At 43.2% G+C, this 20,249-nt stretch overlaps 1 protein-coding gene across 1 annotated transcript; it reads left to right on the plus strand.

Moving 5' to 3' along the window:
* The first annotated feature begins 2,906 nt into the window (after nt 1-2,906).
* Nucleotides 2,907-19,029, plus strand: adamts15a (ADAM metallopeptidase with thrombospondin type 1 motif, 15a). Its single transcript, XM_050041270.1, has 8 exons — nt 2,907-4,093; nt 8,898-9,030; nt 9,168-9,335; nt 12,799-13,082; nt 14,120-14,297; nt 14,396-14,568; nt 16,195-16,370; nt 16,501-19,029. The coding sequence occupies exons 1-8, from the start codon at nt 3,164-3,166 to the stop codon at nt 17,291-17,293; spliced, it is 2,835 nt and encodes a 944-aa protein (XP_049897227.1). The 5' UTR covers nt 2,907-3,163; the 3' UTR covers nt 17,294-19,029.
* The last annotated feature ends 1,220 nt before the right edge of the window (nt 19,030-20,249 follow it).

Consider the following 20,249-nt stretch of genomic DNA (forward strand, 5'->3'; position numbering starts at 1 on the left):
ATTGAAACGCTCCCTTCAGAAAACTTGCCTGATATCACGACAGCTACTTGCTTATTTGATAGTATTTGCATAAAGAAGTTATAAAAACACAGCACATTTTGTTAGTGAAACTGTGCTGTTGCTATACGTTACTTCGTTTCTTTCTCAGATGACACTTTTGTGATCAGTTAGTTGTTACGTTACCGTCTACTAAAGGTTGCCTCGTGTAAGCTATGCATAAACTCCAGCGAGTTTAGTTGACAATGCTGCACTGGTTGGTAAAAGGATGTTTATATCTCGTCACTAGCAAATACTTGTGCTGGTTTTTACAGCTATGCACTCTATTTCAGTAAATGTTTATATCCTGTGCTTCAGTTTACTCTTTAATTACCCACCTAAAGAGCCCATACACAGCTGGTTGACAGTAATAAGTGGTCTTTTTAAACCAGTGTTTTAAACAAATCTTTCAGGACACACTGGTCAAATGGCCTATGGCCTCTATTAGCCCACAGATCACAAGAGACAGAATGACTGTATTATGTAAGAAAACACAGGGAAGAAGTGTCTATTGTTGTTTATAGCATTTTATTAAAACTGCAGTTTATGTTATTACAGGGTAGACTTGTATCGTTTGGTTGCAGTGATTTATTTTATTTATGATTTGAGCGCCCAGTGTGTGTGTGTGTGTGAGAGTGCAGTGGTTAGTGGGTGTGGTTTCCATGTTTGGTGAATTGCTGTGGTGATGGGCTGATGGCATGCAGGTGTGATGGGTGTTACCTCCTAATTTGCTGAGTACTTATCAGACACACACACACACAGACAGTTTGTTCATTTCGGCTGTGAATCTCCTCTGCAGGTATAGGCTTTTTCCTTTTTCTCTGGAAACTTTTATTGAGTACTGTTTGTCTGTTGGTGTGGGATGCATTGCATGTTGTGTTGTATGTTGAGCCATGTTTGCTGTTTTGTTGTTGTTCATTTCGGCTGTGAATCTCCTCTGCAGTTTGGGTGTGCTGAGAGGGCTGCTGGGTCTACCACACGGCTGGGTCAAGGTGGAGAGCTGCCTGGTCAAGCAGAACTACTAGAAGCGTCGTGGAACGCCTGACCTGACCAGCCACATAACAGTGACCAGATACAGATACACCGACCTTGTTGTAAGAATATCGGCTTCGCCATACACAAGGACAGCACACCCAGCCACAGACATTTATTCCCCCTCTCAACTGAACTGGCTTCCAGACCCATTTTATCTATTTTCTCCCCTAACTTGGGCCCCCATTTTTAACTTTTTTTAATCTATTGAATTGTTAATAAAATTACTTGCAAATTTCAGCTTGTTGTGTTTTGCCCATTTCTTCCACTGGTTGGTTAAGCTGAACTGGGGTGTTTTACAATGTCAGTGGGGAAAAAATCAACTAATAAATGGTGATGTATTATATATTATTATACATTAAACCACTCAGTAGTATATACAGTATATGTATAAAGCCTTTAACATTACTGGGGTGCTCTCTCTCTCTCTTGCACACACATGTGATCACACAAAATGCAATGCTTGAGTGACAGAGGACCCAAAACTTGCATTTTTAAACAACAATATCTTACTTTTCAGGGGCTTTAATGCAGGAACAGAAAGATGAAATATTAACTTGGGGACTTTGTTTTCTATTATTAGGCCTATTCTTATTTTTGAAATAATACATATAGCCTATATATCTGGATCCAGGGATACTGACAAAACATTCAGGGCTGAAGCTTCAAACGCTCAGGCCTAACAACGCCACTGGTTATCAACGTATCAGTGTCAATGTAACATTAAAGTTAAACTCATTATGCAGAATGGTCCTATTAAGAATGCTATATCATTATTGTCATCATTAGAAGTAGTAGTCATAGTAGTGGTAGGCTACTATTTGGCTATTATTACTATTAGATGCATTAGATGAGACTTACAGGAAAAAGTCACATATCACAGCAGTATCAGAAACAGGTCAAAGAGGTAGGAAACAGATTAATAATGCTGCTTAACGTGCAAGTTGCATTTTACAGTTGGTAGATATAGTAGTCTTTAACAAATCAATATATTTCAAAAGGCTGATTTAATCTATTAAGTATTCAGTCACCACAGCTAAACGGTCAACATGTCCCTCTGAAATGTAGTGGAGTAAAAATACAAACTTCCATTATCAGTCCTTGGCTAGTGTACCAAAGTACAGTAGCCAACTTAAATAAATATGCATAGGTACTTTCCACCACTGCTCTGCACTTGTGTCATTGTATTACAGGATAAATCTGACAATAATAATCCGTCTACTCTTAATCTTGAAATTGAAAGAGCCCAGTTCATTGGTTGTCCACCAGATGTCGCATGCGAGTTACGCAGAGAAACAGATGTGACCGTGACATGAAAGCTGATAAGGAATCACAGCAGCCCAATATTCCTCTGAAGGATTTCAGCTGCTATTTTAAAGAGACTTGTGTCGTGTTCAAAGTATTTTTAAAATCTCTGTAATATATCTGCAGCTCACTGATGTTACATTTAAGATGCTATATACGTTATTAAAGCATCATTCTTAGTTGTGCATTAAAAGGAGATATTTCTGCTGATGTAGCGCTCTGCTCTTTATGTGAGATGTTAAGTGCTGTTACTGATTACATCTCCGCAATGTTGCCAAAAGTCTCAAGTGAATAATGGACTGATGTAGCTGTGCAGATAATGTGGAGTCAGGCAGGGTCTGAGCGCACAAAGCCCTGGAAGAAGGAGCTCTGATAACTCATCACAGTGTGTGTTGGGACATGATGATAGGCCTGCTGTTTGCTGGGTTTCAAGTGGCCGCAGAAAAAGTCTCGAGCTGAGACGCGCATCCAATGAGCGCCTCCAAAGACTGCCCCCCTCCAAAAGAGAGATTGAGTTTCCATATTTTTTACACATGACGAAAATGCATAAAGTCCACAGAAGGCAGCAGTCGACTCAGCACACACAGGTGGAGAATGGGAATGGGTCATGACCAGGAGGAGTTTGCACTGAGTGGACTCGTACGACCTGCATTGTTTTAGAATCGTGCGCACTGGATTATGCTCTTCATCCTGATCTGTGGCTCTCACCGCTTCCACTGAGCTTGCAGATTCATTATCGTTTTGTTTTCTCTGATGGTCATTGCATTCTTTATTGAATGCAAACATCGTCATGTTTATCAGAACAACTTTTCTCCTCTGCTTTGTGGTCTCGCTCTCAAAACTTGTTCGGTGCATGGAAAGTGAACTCTGCTTCCCTATTAGATTGGATAACCATGACAGGAGGGATTTTGACAACGACGTGGATATCCTTAATGAAAAAAGTGTCCTAAAAATAAGAGCTTTTCAGCAGGAATTAGTGATCGATTTACACCAGGACTCTAATTTCATAGCCCCTTCCATTTCTAACCAAGACGCATTCTGGCTCTCCAACGCCGATGTTACCACTGACCTGAGCCGGTGTTTTTACTCCGGATATGTGAATGCTGACCCACATTCTTACGCTGCTTTGAGCCTCTGTAAGGGTTTACAAGGTGCATTTGGCTTCCACGGCTGGGAATATTTCATCAGCCCGGTGCAAAATGACACCACAAGCGCGGAAGGCGCGCACATCATCCGGCGCAGAACCAGCAACAACCTGAAGCTTAATTCAACCTCTAGGTGCGCAGTGGACAGCGACATAAGTCTCCAGGTTGCGCAATTGTTGGAGAAATACAAGCGACTGCAAGATTACAGCAATGTGACCGAAACGATGCTGAGGAGGATGGGGAGATCCAAAAGGTTCGCTTCAATCCCCCGGTTCGTGGAGACGCTCGTGGTGGCGGACGAGTCCATGGCGAAGTTCCATGGAGATGACCTAAAACACTACCTCTTGACATTGATGTCAGTGGCAGCGAGGCTCTACAGACACCCCAGTATTCTCAACTCCATCAACATCTTAGTTGTGAAGATCGTGATTTTATACGAGGAGGACAAAGGACCCAAAGTGTCCGGGAACGCAGCCATGACACTGCGAAACTTTTGCACTTGGCAAAAAAAGATGAACAAAAACAACGACAAGCATCCAGACTACTGGGACACAGCAATCCTCTTCACTCGACTGGTAAATTGCTTTATTGGGGTTCACGCTGCAGCCGGGGTAAAGGTAACACGGGAGAATGTGGTATTTTAATATGCGTAATTACGCACAGAAATGCGTAAATCTGATGCTTTTTCTCAGCAAATACTTTTTTAACCTTCATATTTTTTTTCTAAAATAATGAGGTGACAGTAATAACAAAAAAATTAACAGCGCCTTCTGGATGTAAGGCATGTTTATGTTAGATAAGATCTGAACTTAGTTCAACAATGCTGTAGGCTTTACATGTCAGGCTTCCCCCAAACCACTCCTGCTGTGTCAGGTAATTGGTTTGCACTCACAGCACACTCTCCACCTCTGGTGAACTCAGGCAGCAGGCACTCAGTGAATATCCAGCCCACCAATACCATCACAGCTTTGACTCTGACGTTGGGTCACTAAGGACATTATTTGAGCTGCACAGAGCAAAGTCTTGATTGCTCTTCATGGATCCTTAGAGGATAGTTTTATAGACTTGGAACCCACCTCCCAGTTCTCTCTCTGCACTCCCAAATATTTGGCAGATGACTCTGGGTCAGAGATGAAGTCATTGCTCACATTCATTGGTCAGTGTGTAACCCACTGATCTGTGATGAACTGTCTGCCTTGTGGATTCAGACCACTTTGATTTCATTTTTGAAGACTTGGAATAAAGGTGTCAAATACATGTTTAATTACTGAGGATGATTATGATTGGATATTGTTCAGTCTGCAGTTAAACAGTCACCTGCAGATGCAATTACAGTCTCAAAGCCGCCGCCACCAGAATTAAAGAGTCAAAGGTCCCTAACACAACACGAGATCGCGTCAGCCCTCAAACAAACGCTTGTTTTAACTGTAACATTGCCAAATTTAAGTGCCACCAGGGATGCATTAGTAGGAAGTGTCTTGTTTCTCTCAGCCGTTCCCATTCCTCCTCCAGCTGTGGGTTTTCCAGCCCTGCCCACCACCTTGCCTGCTCCTCATTAAACAAGCCCCTGAAGGGAGTGATGTAGGAGGGGGGAGGTTCCTATGTGCAAGTCGGAGATGTCACATCCCTCCATGTTTCTGCCCCACCTGCTCGACCCACGTCTGGAACAAGCTGCTTCAGAGAGGCAGCCCTGCACAGCTGCAGTCAGCCTGTTGCATTTTTACAACGCATTCTTCACCCTGTCACACACTTCCTCTCCCATGCAATGTTTTTGTGCAAGGCTCCAATATACATACAGTATGGTTTTCCTGTCTAAGCCATGACAGCTCAAAGATGGGCTGTATTTTCCATAAAAGTATTTCAGCCACAGAGTCTAGGGTGTTACCAGGTTTTGGGATCATGAGCTCCACGTGCAGAGTTGACGTTATAAACTCTGTGGCCAGTTTAGATGACCCTGTTCAACTGCGCTGGACCTGCCTACAGACACTGAGTCATGTGGCTGAAATCTGCGATATAAAGCAGAAAGACAGGCGTCAACGGATTCAGTCATTGTTTTGGATTGGATGAATGACCTACACTGTAACAAGTAATGTATTTCTAAGGAAGATGCATTTGCCAGGATTGGCTGAACAAAAAAATGGCCGTAACCCATATGTGTGAGAAATACGTTCCTGCCGGTGGAATTTCTTGCCTAAACTGTGAAAGCAAAACTGAATGGAAAAACTGGGAGTATAAATGCATAGCTCACACCTCATTTATCACCATCCATCAAGCCAAGCTTCTGTCTAGGTACAACAGTAGGGATTTAAAGCACATATGCCTGTGCTGACATTTTACTTTCTATGCAACAAGCAAAGACATTCCAGCTTTTTATATGAGTTAATATCATATTCAGTATATCAGAACAAACTCTCCTTTGTAAACAAAGTTTGGGCTTGCCAATATCATGTGCAAAAGATCCAGGATCTGAAAACTTCAAGGACAAAGTGCTTCAGTTTAATTTCCAAGAGCACTAACGAGTGGTGATCCTAGACTCTGGAGGGGCCCTGGGCAAAAAAACCCCCATTGAGGTACCAAAACATCCCCAGTGTTTTTATTTCTTCCTCTTTGTGTTTTATCTTTCATTTCTGGTGATCAGAGGGGTTTTATTGTGCTGACGGTTCCTCCTAATATATGTATGACTGTTACAGCTAGCTAGCTGACAGTCCTAGCTAACGGTATCCAGCTGATAACGGCAGCTAGAAGTGGCCCCAAGAGTGGGTTTTTTGGGTTAGTGGTGGTGCACGTATTGCCTTCAGGGTTGGTTTAAGTTGTCATTGCAAAATTTGCCAATATGAGTTGCCATTGAGGGCCCCTTTTCCAAATTTTTTCGGGGGCCCCAAGCATTTGCCTGGTTTGCCTCTCCTGATGGAGCGCCCTGATTATATGTAAAGCCGACAGGTTTTGTTGGTTAAAATCTGATTGACATGCAACTTATCCTCACAGAGCGGTTCATACGATATCCTGCAAATTAGCGCCAACAAATGACGTTACGTCCTTAACGTACAGTTATGTAATAAACGTAGAGTTACAGAGGTTAGGTTTAGGAAAAGAAACATGGTGAGGACGTACTTTAAAGTGACTCAGAAAGTCAGGAATGCTGCATTTTTGTGACCCATCTACAACCCCAACAGCTCAGGACTGCTTCCTTGTTTACTCCTGTCAGCGCTCTAGTCACGTGTTCGCAGCCTTTCAAAATACATGGGATATGTACGAATTTGGGTGCATTACATCTTGTAGGAAAATGTTTATGAGAACAGCCTGATTTTAAACAAACATTTTGCCATTCAGGCTTGTAGGGTGCATGAAGAAAATTCACCTCTCCAAGACTAAGGGTAGTTATTTAGAATATTTCACACTATAGCTTCAGATATCAAATAAGGTGTCTGCACACATGCCAACTGATAATAGAGCATTCTGTTGAGCAAATCAGCAAAGGTCAAAAAGTCAGACAACAGCCCATCTTCTGTTGATTCATGACTTGGTGACTTGAAATTAGTCACTTAAGTCGGCGGTGTTGTTTCGGTTCACCAGGGCTTTCCGTGGGCATTCAAGGCATGTCCATTGTCTGCTGTTTACCAGCCCACAGTGTAATTTGTAGGTTTTATGAAGACCAACTCAGTGTTGTCCAGAGGCAACTGCGGTTGTCTTTAAACTCTATAGCCAGCATGATTGTTGCGTAAAGAATGTTGCAAGTTTACTCAGTTCATTAAGTCACACAGAAAGTTTATTGTATGTGAACAAAAGACTCCAAACGACTAAATCTTACTGTAATTCTGATGTATTTATATTTCCTCTGGGAGAGATAGGGGTGGTAGTACTTTAACTCACAGCATGTTTGCTTTACATGATAGATAATGGGGTTGAGAAGGAAAAAGAGTATGCCCAAATATGTCCGGATGTCATAAACCCACGCTGCTGTATCAGACCTGTTTTTCCACTTCTCATAGTCCTTAGTTTAAGAGTTCTAACGGGAACTCAGAGCAACATGACAGTAACAAGTATCGCACCCAAAACACAAACCGTAATAGGCCAGATGGTAGTTAAGTGCATTAAAATCTGTACACAAAATAAAATGGAAATATTTCGTCGCTGAGATAATATTGTTTTTAAATTGCAGAAACACACAAAAAAACGCAAAGATAGATGACAGATGTGGGAAGTAGGTCAAAGCAAAGAACAAACTCATTGACACTGCTGTTTCTTCTCCCCTGTTCGTCTTGCAGTTTTTATTTTTTGCTCATAAATGGCCTGAGCGTTCAGATGTCGTCTGCACACATGAGCACATCTGGACTACATTTGCGCTGGCCAACAATTGTGGTTCTGTGGTTTATTCTAGGAATGATTTGTCATAGCACTCGAGGTCTTCACTTGGCACTGGGTTTCATGTGTACGTCCAGTGTGCAGAGGAGGATTGTAGGGACCGTGCGGCATTAACCTGTGCGTTATCGCTAATAGCCACCGGCCACTGGCTTTCTGGGTATTTAGACACAGAGCTGTTTGGGAGCCAGGCAGATGGGCGGTTCTCTGTGGCGGTTACTGCAGAAGTTGTCCTGTGATTAGGAGGTTCAGCTCCAAATGGATACTCGCTAAGATTGGATTTTAAAAACCTTGTGGTGGAGAAATAGGTCATCTGGAAACTCTGCTCTGGCATGGAAATGTTATGATTGGGGACAGTCACATTACCTCATAGAAGAAGGTGTGCTCTAAACAGTTGCCCGCTAAAAACACTTAAGGACTCGGTGGTGGAAAGCCTGGATTAACACACATAGAAAACAAACCTTACTGCAATGACAAGACAATTTAAAGGATAATTCCAATTGGGTCTTACTTTCCGCATTTTGGCCCTCATTTACATCGATATTAATTACATTATACTCACCATGTTAACTGCTGAGGGCTGGGAATAAGGTGACATCACTAAATAGAAGTCAGACAGGGTGAGAAACAGGAACAGCCACATGATCAAACTCCGAGGTTAGACTGTTACAACCAGATTACAATGTTATCATAATACACGCGGATGGATTACTGAACAAGCCTATCAGGCACAGGCCCAGGGGCCTTAGTGTCAGGGGCCCCCCCTGGTCTTCACTAGCAAAATGTCAGATGTCAAATTAACACGTACCGACCAGGCAGAGACTCAAAATGGCCACAAAGAGACACAAACCCACAGAGAGATGCATAAAGACTACAAAGAAGCGCAATGCCCTAGTGTCCTGCTCATATGTAGGAGGATTAATGGGGCCCTTTGCATATGTGTGCCCAGGGGCCCATTGTCTCATAATCTGCCTATGATAACACAAACAAAATGACGCAGAACTTTGATTTTGTCTCCAGGACCTGTGTGGAGCCTCCACCTGTGACACTCTCGGCATGGCAGATGTCGGCACCATGTGCGATCCGAAGAGAAGCTGCTCTGTGATCGAAGACGACGGCCTACCTTCAGCCTTCACCACTGCTCATGAGCTCGGTGAGCCAGCGCCGCCTATTATTCAATACACACCAGTGCTGTCACGTTTCCTGTAGCGTGAGTGCACACGCATGAGCACAGATAAAAGTGTCCATGTATTTATTAAAGACATCTGACATCTCGTTCCCTCTCGACAGGACACGTGTTCAACATGCCACACGACAACGTGAGGGCCTGTGAGGATGTGTTTGGGAAACTGCAAGACAACCACATGATGTCTCCCACTCTCATTCAAATCAACCGCACCAGCCCCTGGTCCCCCTGCAGCGCTGCCATCATCACTGAATTCCTGGACAGCGGGCATGGTGAGATTCCACCGACCCCTGACCCCTGTATTTGACTGCAGACAGCCTCATAGTGTGTTTAAAGAGGTGTGAAGCCAAAGTCAGAACAGACACAAACTATACATCAAAGTGTGTTTACACATCTTGGGGTGTACTACTGAATAAGGGAAAAGAAGTTATATAAAGTTTTTTGTGGCTTCAGAGGGAGCTGTGCCAAGTTTGCCAGATGGCCTCAAGTGACATAACTTGAGTCAGCAGCCCTTTCTAGAGAGATCCCATGATAGGGCTACAATGAAGACTCTTCATCACGCCAACTTTTACAAGTAAAGAGGCAAGCATAATGCCACCCCAGTGTGTGATTTTAGACAGCACACCGGCTTGCCAAAAGCAAAAGAGGCGTGACGGGCGGGATGTGTGACACAACAGCGTCAGCCTTTAGTGTGATATTTAACATAAGCTTTGGACTGTGCTTTATCAACAATAACAATGGCATTACATGGCAATAACAATCATCTACCATCGCTGTTATATGGTGGCTAAACTTAGGGTAAGGAGCTCCAAGACCTCATTGTCTCCCCAGTTTTTGGTAGCTTTTCTTCTTTTTAGAGTTAGCTGCTAACTGCTACTACCTGCTTTTTAAATCTCCTGGCTGTGGGCTGCACACATAACACATCTTCAAAACGTCACATTCCTGTCCTATTTACACAGTTGTTGATACAGCGCTGTTACTACCTCCGCTGCCAGCTTAAAGGCAAGCCAACTTTGTCCCCACATTCCACGATCGTACCTTTTATACAGGCAGAATAATGGCGCGACATTTCCACTTTGAAGAGGCAGTTTAAAAGGGGCTAGCATCAGTTGTGGGCGTAGACTACAAGTTTGAAAATGAAAAATTCTGATGGTGTAAAGTTAGAAAGACGTGAGCTTATCAGGCATCTGTAATTTCTGCTTGAGGCTATCAGCCTGAGGTCACAATAGCCACTATAGAGTCCACCAGGAATGAGTCCTAACCCAGAACCCAGAAATGAGTTAGCATTTTAGAGCTTCCAGTTCCCTCGTCTCAAAGTCAATGAGTTTTTTTTGAATGGGTTTTGAATTATGAGCCTCAAATAAGGTCTGTGGTTAACACAAGCTTAAGGGTTTTTTCCGTTTCGTTCTACGACATAAAAGTAAGTCAGTAAATACCCCACTGTGAATTTTGAAACTTCTATGTGACTTTAAAACGGCAGCTGCAAACAAGTGGCTAAATGAGACTACATAATGTCATCATGCCGAGCCACGCCGAACACGGCTTTATAGTCTTGTTACGTTGGTGGCACAACATCATGCGACCATTTTGTAGTTCATTTGTAGCCTAACATTAGCTTTTCACTTCTGCTGATTGCAATAAGACTTCAGTAATCATGAAAGTGGTGTTCATTTGTGAAGATTATCTTACTGAACAAAACGTTTCTTTGCCACAGAGCTTATTTTTTGCAGTAATCTAAAATCCAATGGAAAAATGCTATAAACTTTTCAACAATAGAACCAGGGCAAAGCTAACTTGCGTGTTGGCCTACAGAAAAATGTAATCTTTGGAGCACTCTATTAGCATATCACACCATCAGGTTGCATTCTGGGTAATGTGAGCACCAATTTTTTTCCATTTTGAATCCAACAATATTTTAGGAGTGTACTGCTTAACTGATGGAGTGCCACTTAAAGTGCTTAACAAACATGTAGCTAGGTGCTGATCACATTAGGAGACACAGTTCTGTCAGAGAATAAAGAGATGACCTTCATGCAGCTGTTAAAGAGAAGCAGACTCGTCTTTTGACTTTTGCTGAGATTTATTCAATTACTCTGGGTTAAGAGCCCCTTGATTTACACCATGTCTACAATCATTTGAGGTAAATTCAAGTGAGAGCATGACTGAATCTGAGCATCAGTCTAGCTTCAAATGTGACATCTGCCTAACCTCTTATAGCACCATGCTCATAGAAAAGACTAGGAGAAGCCAAAAAGAAATTCATTCGGTTGGATGCAGATTGTTTGCCAAGCAGGCCAGACCACAGGACTTGGCCTGGGAGCAATGCTAAACGTTTATTTTAAAACTGCCCCCACATCTGTCCCAAATTAGAGGGCTTGTTCTGGGGAGAGTCGCCACAGTGGTTTGGACAGCGAGGTGTATCTGTCCAGTGTTTCCCATGCAGGTTTACTCCAAATAGACAAACTTTTTTGCTTCTCTCCATGTCCTTTTAAGGGATGGTCTGAGAACAAAAGAACACAAACTGGTCCCGTGCGAGGCACAGAAGAAGATTTTGGACTCAACAGGGAGTGATTTCTATCGAACAGTGTTGTAACTTGGTTTCTTTTGGCCGTCTGTCATAAATCTAGACTTCAAAAGGCTGTGGGGAGAAAAAAAAACATGTTGCCACATGTTTGAGGCAGTTTTCATGCAGCACTGCGCCCAAAATTATTTGTAACCTGTTCATCTCTCCACACACACACACAATACCAGCTATTGTTTTCGATGATTGCTCTTTGGAGACAGAGTAGGAAGGAAGAGGTGAGGTTCAGCTTGACTTGTTTATATAGTATCGTACTATCAGTTAATCTGCGTCTCTCCTCTGCCAAATTTGCGGTGAAATGGGAGGAAACAAATTTGCCACCAGTTACAGCTCATTCACTCACTGCCTTATTATCTGTTGTGAATTTACCGCAACACAGATGGCAAAATAAACAGTTCATAGCAACGTGAACCCACTTTTTCCCTAGTGCAAATGACTTGTTTTGGATGTGTAAATTCCACACAGGGGTGAGAAACTGAGTGATAAAAACCTCCTCCTGGAAACCTTCGCATCCAGTGACGCTGATCTTTCATGTTTCCAAGCACCTGCTCGTCAAACTCCTATTATTAGCCTGTTCCTGGAAAGGTTTCTCTGAGCCACTTATTGTAAATGCAGTCCATGCCTTTGACCTTTGAACTGCTTGCTGGCCTTATGTTATTTTGATTTAAAGCAGAGATTTTAAGCTCAGATCAAAAGGGTTAAGATTGTTCAAGTTTAAGTTTATCCCTGGGTGGAATCAAACGTGAGGGGCCGAACTTGTGGGATTTTTAGGGAGAGTTTGAGGATGGGATGGGGGTGTGGGTGGCTGCGTGTGGGGCACTCCTGTATTTGTGTGTTATGTGTCTGTGTGTGGTATGTGGCATACACTGCATGCACTGCATCAAGCTGTACTTTCACTTCAAAGAGCCCAAATCACAAGGGCAATGGCTGCTTACTGACTCCAACCCACAATCCCTCTCACCCACACGCACTTAATGAAAAGGATAGTGGAAATATTGATGCATAAGTACAGAACACATTGTTTTTCATGATTTTGTGATAATATTTTGTTGAAATGTTACTTTAATAAATGGGTTGAAGTGCTCAAAGTTGGTAAAGAAACCAGACAGTTGGTATTGCTCCAGCGTGTTGCTCACTGAGTCTCCCTCTTCTAGGGGAATGTTTGCTCGACCAGCCTCAAAAACCATTGGTCCTCCCTGACGTGCTGCCGGGAGCATCCTATATCCTCGACCGTCAGTGTGAGCTTGCGTTCGGAGAAGGCTCCAAGCCCTGTCCCTTTATGCAGCCACCATGCGGCCGTCTGTGGTGCACAGGGAAGTCAAATGGCCATTTGGTGTGTATGACGCGGCACTTCCCCTGGGCGGATGGCACCCAGTGTGGGGAAAATCAGGTCTGCGACCGAGGGGTCTGCTCCGAAAAACGGATCCAAAACGCGAGGGTAAGGCTAACATAAAGACAGAGTTCTTAATATCAACATATGCTTTATCACTCTAAACAAAAATGGTGTTTAAGAGTACCCAAAAGCAGTTCTTTGACTTGTAAACATAGGGGAACCTACTTTGGTGCTATATCCTCCTTAGACCCAAACTTTTGTTGGTATTCATTTTTAATTTCTCCTGGCTATTTGGGATCACTAGGACCTGATAAGTATAAAAAACTAAACACTGTCAATGATAATCAAGTCCCCAAAGTCCCAAAGTTTCAACCATAAAATGTGATCAGGTTTTGGATCTTGTCCACTTTTGTGTCGGGACTGGCTGCAGACTGATTTGGCAGAGATGGCTGCCATCTTGTTTCTACATGGATGATTGTATTGTGATCTCACTACCGTTAGATGGCATAAAAGGTGTCCATTAATGAGGACAACAGTTCTAAGTTAAGTAGATAAAGTACATGGTCAAGTAAACCCAAAATGTGAAGTCTTCATATGAGGACACAGAGTCTCAGGAGGATATTGCACCTATCTTTTGAAGGTAATATATAGCACATTTGTCAAATAGTGCTATAAAGAACAATTAGAGGTGCCATATTGCACTGTACTAACTGCGTTCTGAAAAACACTTTACCTTTTCAAATCTGGAATATTTCAGTGCACATGGGCAAAAAGGTTGAGAGCCACTGCTTTCATGTGTTATCCTCTGGAAACATATTGTTTATTTTTTATCCTAAACTCTATTTAAACTATTTAAACTAAACTCAGCTAAGCCAAAGAACCAGTAGAGAACCTCTAAAGAACAACGCTTGCACTTAAAAGGTTCTCTACTGGTTCTTCAGCTCAGTTTAGTTCAGTTTACAGGGGAGAGAACCCGTAGAGAACCTCTAAAGAATGATACAGAGGCTTAAAAAGTTCTTTATGTGGCAGTGGTGCTATAACACCTCCACCCACACCAAAGAACCGCTGAGTAACCAACATAAATAAAGAAAGGTCTTTGTTGTTATGCATTCTGAATATTCCACTGGTTTGTTTATTTCCAGGTGGACGGCCGCTGGGGGAAATGGGGTCAGTTCGGTTCCTGCTCACGCACATGTGGAGGCGGCGTCCAACTATCTAAGAGAGAGTGTAACAACCCTATTCCGTCACACGGGGGTAAATACTGCCAAGGGGTTCGGGTCAAATACCGCTCCTGCAACCTGAACCAATGCCCTGACACAGGTACGCTAAAAACAGTCAACTATGTCCAATGACATTTTTCCCCTTAGAGCGTTCCCACCTCTCACCTTCTGTACCCTCCCTCCCTCCTCTCTGTGTAGGTAAGACTTATCGTGATGAGCAGTGTGAGACCAGTGGCCGCAATTTCAACAGCAACCGCATCGACCCCTCTGTGGTGTGGGTACCCAAGTACTCCGGAGTGTCCATGGATGACAGGTGTAAACTCATCTGCAGGGCTAACGGCACTGGCTACTTCTACGTCCTGGCACCCAAGGTAAACACAACACCTGAAGTGTATTCTCTACTTTGCCTGAACAAAAGTAAAGATAATTTGATTGGTGATTGGACAAAAGTCTGAATAAATGAAGAGATGTGAGGTCAAGATAGGTAACGAGAATATATGACAACCAGCTGCCTCTGGTCTGACCACAAAGAGTAAAGGAAGGAATGAAGGATAGAAGGAGGACAGTTTATTTCTCTCAGATAGCAGGGTGTAGAGTGAGCTTAAGCAGCAGTGAGGTGGAGTTCACACTTCACTCCATCATACCGGCTTAGGAGGAGTAGATAAGAGTGCTCAGGGGACACGTAGCACTGAATCACTGAGCAGCTGCATGTTTTAACCACAGAGTGGACTTTGAAGCAAAAATGAGTTTATACTACTTTCTGTGTACAGTTTAGTCTTAGATGAGAGCTGGAGTTTGGTTCATGTGGTGTCAGATTCATCTTAGGATGAAAAAATGTCTGCGTCAGGGAGCTCATGACCACATTAAGTGGACTTATCAGTCACATATTTGCGGACAGACTGGCAGTGAGGCTGATTTGGTTGACAGCCTCACTTCAGATACTATCCTCCACAGAACATACAGTACATCATCCTGGTACCTGTGTATTATGTCTCTAACTCGTACATTTGGGAAGGATAGATCAACATTCACAGGACAGTATGTATTATGAGAAGTGTTTCCAGAGGATGTAGTGAAAGTTTTACAGGAACCAAAGCAACTACACAATGCTGTGGTTAATGTTTAAGAGCAATCAAATATATTCCCTACTTGAGTATTTTAATAACTAGGAATGGGGATGGTTTTTTTTTAATACTGTAGATAAGCAAATGTACACAGTATGATAACCGTCAATTTTTATATCACAGTATACCTTAAAACCGGTATATTGATACAACCCTACACCCCAGTAAGTATGCAGCTCGATTTTAAGCTGCAAACCCCCTTAGCAATGTTAGTGTTGTGTATCACAGAACTTTTTCTTTTAAACACCACCGTAAGCTCTGTTAGCAGTGTCAGCACAGCTAGTAGTGCTAACAGAGCTAACAATGCAAAAGGAGTTTTCTGGTTCAAAATGAAGCCACTCACTCATGGAGCTAGCTGAGGGTGAGACTGGAGGGTAGCCACCATGTTTCAACAGCAATTAGCTAGTCCTGGTGGCAGCACGCAACTGCTACCCTACTCGTGTGGTGCGCAGTGCAGAGTAACCACAGCTAACGTAAGCTAACCAGTGGAGATCAGAGGGTGGGCAGTGGCCACTATGCATGTTAACACAGCTAGTCGGCTGTCTGTCAGCAAAGTCAACACAAAATAAAAAAAAAGGTGAGACATTTACATCACAAAACATTAAATATTCACCACCTCTAAATGACAAGCGTGTTGAAATGTGGCGCTAAAGGTCACTGCGTAAATGGAGCACCGAACTGAAAAGAATGGCCTCTTGTATTTCATGTTATTTTGTGTTTTTTAGTCATCAGCTAACGGCTGTCTGGCAAAATGAACTGAATCTGACACCCCATAACACACTAAACCCACAGGGACTGTTATGTGGACTACAGATTGTTGTCCTGTATAGTGTATATGAAAAGGTAACCTTATAGCATCTCTGTTCACTCCAGGTTGTAGATGGGACGCCATGCTCCCCAGACTCCACGGGAGTTTGTGTCCAAGGGAAGTGCATCAAGGCAGGCTGTGATGGAAAAATTGGCTCCACCAAGAAGTTTGATAAGTGTGGAATCTGCGGTGGTGATAGCAAGGGCTGCAAGAAGGTGTCAGGACTCTTCACAAAGCCTGAGTGAGTAAAACCCACATCATCATGGGATATTGCTTACGTCATTCTTATTTCCTCCCTTACGCAAACATGATAGCATTATCAACTTTACTCTCATAATCTCTCATTGACTGTAATATGTTTTGGCATGCAGGCACGGCTACAACTTCGTGGTCATGTTACCAGTGGGTGCAGCCAACATAGACATCCGTCAACGAGGCTACCAGGGAATGAGGAACGATGACAACTATCTGGCGGTTAAAAACAGCGAGGGCCAATACCTGCTCAATGGGAACTACATAGTCTCAGCTGGAGAGAGGGACATCATTGTAAAGAAAAGCCTGCTGCGTTACAGCGGCACAGCCGGCACCTCTGAGACCCTGCAGGCTGTGAAGCCCTTAGGAGAATCCCTGACTGTGGAGGTGCTGTGTGCAGGCCAAATGACGCCTCCTCGCATCCGCTACTCCTTCTACATCGCCCGTCAAACCAAGGAGGACAAGACTCTGAAGAAGGAAGGGCGCGTGAACTCCCATAACAGTGTCCTGGCTGAGGATAGCATCAAGGAGAAGGGGACGGACACCCTGAAGAAGTCTTACAGCAAGGAGGATACTGCTCTTGGAAAATGGATATCTGCAAGCTGGGACCAGTGCTCAGTGACCTGTGGTAATGGGATCCAGAGGAGGCTGGTGCAGTGTCTGAGACCGGACGGGAAGCCAGGGTTGGACTGTGATCCTTCACAAAGACCCTCAGCCACCATGGTTTGTGGAGACCCCTGTCCTGAGTGGCAAATCGGGCAGTGGTCACCTTGCTCCAGAACCTGTGGGAAGGGATTCAAGAGACGGCCGTTACAATGCAAAACCCAAACTGGGCATCTGCTTCCAAGGGACCATTGCACTGGCTTACGCAAGCCACAGGAGCTGGACTTCTGTAACCTAAGGCCTTGCTAGTGACTAAAACCCATAAACTATGTTCATATTTTAAATGGACTGAGCTGAATCAACCTGCAAGTATCACACACAACATGTCTCAAAGATGCAGTTTTCCACCTGCATAATGGGACACTTGCTTGGAAGAAGAATATTGGAAGGAGAGTGAAAGCCGCAGGATAAATGCTGGAAGATACTTTTCACTGCCATCACTCTGACTTCAAAAGACATGATCCAGATCTAACTCTAAAGGCAGAATAACATGACAGAAGGTCAAATACAATGTATTCGAATCCCCTGGGCTGTCTGCAGATAAAGAATGCCCATTTGCAAACAATCAATCTAGTTTACCTTATGAGTCTGGAACCCATTTCATGTCATAATATTTCAGCCGTTCAGGTTTCAAAGTTTTAGTTGAGTCTTGCAAAAAGATCAACGAAGCCTTCTGGTTGTCCAAAAAATGACAGGATTGATGCACATAACTTTTTATAAACTGGACGAAAACACAAAGCCCATAATACTTCACACAGAGAGGGAGAATCCACTTTATGACTGACATTATGAGCAAACTTTATCTGCCATTTTATAGGTGTTCTTTTCAGGGAATCTTTAAAAATCATGGAATTGATTCAGAAATGAAACAGGCCACATAATTTATGTTGTTGTACAGATGTGGCCTTACTGCTGCATTGTTTATACAATGCAAATATATATGCACATATATTAGCTCTCTTGCTCAGCAGCTATGGTAAATCAAAGTTGATACAACATTGGATAGATTTCTACAGCAACCATTGTGTTTTGAACATCTTGTCCTCCAAAAACTTTCAAAGAAACAAACAATAGTGATGCAGCCAGCATTTCTCCTCCAACACTAGGAAGCTGTAGATGTTGATTTTGTGCAGACTTCACTCAGCGCCAGTCATGGAAACAGTTTAAACTAGAATCTGAAGTCACATTGGTAGCTTTCATGACAGATCTGACTAAACAAAGCAGGGCATGAGACAATAGCCAGTGGTCCCTGTTAGCTGGTGTGGTTGCCAGCGGAGGGATTTCGTCAGGCTGCACCTAACATTGCACTGCTCATCTGAGATAAGGGCTCAACCTGATATCACACTCACATGCAGACACACACACACACATGCTGTGTTCAATTCCCACCTCCTGTGTCCAACACGTTTGATTGCTTCCTTCATTTCCTCTATCATTCGACCACAACGATTGTCCTCTCGGTTTATGGTGTTCAGCCATGTTGAGTCAGGCCTGTCTGGCACAGTTACCACAGATAATTTATTATCAATGAAACGATAAAGCGGAGAGGGGAAGAAAAACTGGCAAGCCTTCGGTCATGCTGTACAGAATGTGTGTTTTCCTGGATCTCCTCCTTCATGGCCCCACAGCTCGAGCCAAGCTGTTCTTTCTACACTCTCGATGAAATCCTGTAATCTATTATACTCTTGTTTTGTTTCTTGAAGGGGCCACATTGTCCAGTCCAACATCCAACTACAGGATAGATCCTGCGTCGGTTGGATTATTATTATTTTTTTATTTTTTTTTTAATCAGCTTTTGCACTTTGTACAGCAAAAGAAACCTATGACCTACATGGGCTGTCTTATATACTATGTATATATTTATTCAGCTCGGTGCAAAAAATAATGTAAATATTTTTTAAATCTTTTTTTTTTTTTTTTTACACAGGCATTTGTAATTGTCTTTGACTTAAGTGTATTTATTCCAAAAATAAAGCCATTCATGAACAGTTATTACTAATACCGCATTTCTTTTCCTGTTCTGCACTGATTTAATGTTGATATCACTAGCCCCTTTTACACTGCCAGATTATCTGCGAATGTTGGGCCGTTTTGCCAGCAAACTGCAAGCGTTTAGACACACAGAGCCGGATTGGCGAGTTGATCCGAGGTGCCCAATTTTCCGCCTTGTAGGGTAGACATATTGGCGGAACCCTTTTAGTTTAAACAGAACAAGGTGGCCTTCCGCCACAGGAGGGGCTGTTGAAGACTTGTGGGAGGAGCTGTTGATGACGCCGGCGGTGGATAAACAGGAAACAGCTGATAGCAGGAATTAGCGAGCAGCTAGTAGCAAGAGGGAACGCAAACCTGACAGACACTGTAAAGATGAGCAACTGGGGAGACAAGGAATTGCGTGCCCTCCCATTTACGAGATAATCGCCAAAGGACTGACCAGCCGCGGCTTCCCTCCCACGTCACTGGTTACATCACACACTGAGCTACACATTTCATTACTTGCTCACGCCCCCCATTGCCCCGAAAAAGGCGCATTCTGTATAAACAAAAGTAGGTAGGCGGCATTTTGCCACACTCCCCGATTTTGTTTTTATACTGCCAATGCTGAAATAAGACTGATTGGGCTTTCCTGCAAATTTGCACAATTCCTATCTAAAAAGGGGCTACTGACTGGTCAGAAATTTTGCTTCAAACTGAATTCATTCTACTGCAATTGCCAAAATTAGTAGATTAACTCATGTGGGTGAGGTAAATCCATGCAAAGTTTGGCCAGTTTATTGGCATCTTTTACTAATAACAAGCCATCCTTGCAGCCCTGACCTTTGAGAGGACGGCAAGCCAGAGAGGACAAAATGGAGGGAACCATCGTAGCAGCATGTGTTGCACCATTCACATTTATTTAACCTCCTCCCTTGGAGTATAACTTCTCCACTAAAAAGCAATGGTTTACACACAGTTATGACAAAGGAGTTCATCTTACAAATATGCCCTTTAAATTTAATGCATGAAGTTATTGTTCTGTTAGTGACCAACCTAAACTAACTAACAATGAGCTTGCTAACTGGCCATGGATGTACAAAGACAGGTGGATACAGTGTTGGCAGCGGGCCCTTGTTCATTCCTATAAAAGTTACCCTGTGGCATATGAAGCTGAAACAGTTTGATTTCCACAGTATAAATTTAGCAGGATCTTTTGCACTGTAGGGCTAAT

Source organism: Epinephelus moara, chromosome 3 (genome assembly GCF_006386435.1).
Source record: "Epinephelus moara isolate mb chromosome 3, YSFRI_EMoa_1.0, whole genome shotgun sequence".
Lineage (NCBI taxonomy): Eukaryota > Metazoa > Chordata > Actinopteri > Perciformes > Serranidae > Epinephelus > Epinephelus moara.

Excerpts from the sequence above, each read along its gene's own strand:
- adamts15a (XM_050041270.1), top strand. The coding sequence starts at position 3,164 with ATGTTTATCAGAACAACTTTTCTCCTCTGCTTTGTGGTCTCGCTCTCA. Across the intron at positions 9,336-12,798 it reads ATTCCTGGACAGCGGGCATG|GGGAATGTTTGCTCGACCAG; the intron begins GTGAGATTCCAC and ends TCCCTCTTCTAG. Across the intron at positions 14,569-16,194 it reads TCTACGTCCTGGCACCCAAG|GTTGTAGATGGGACGCCATG; the intron begins GTAAACACAACA and ends TGTTCACTCCAG.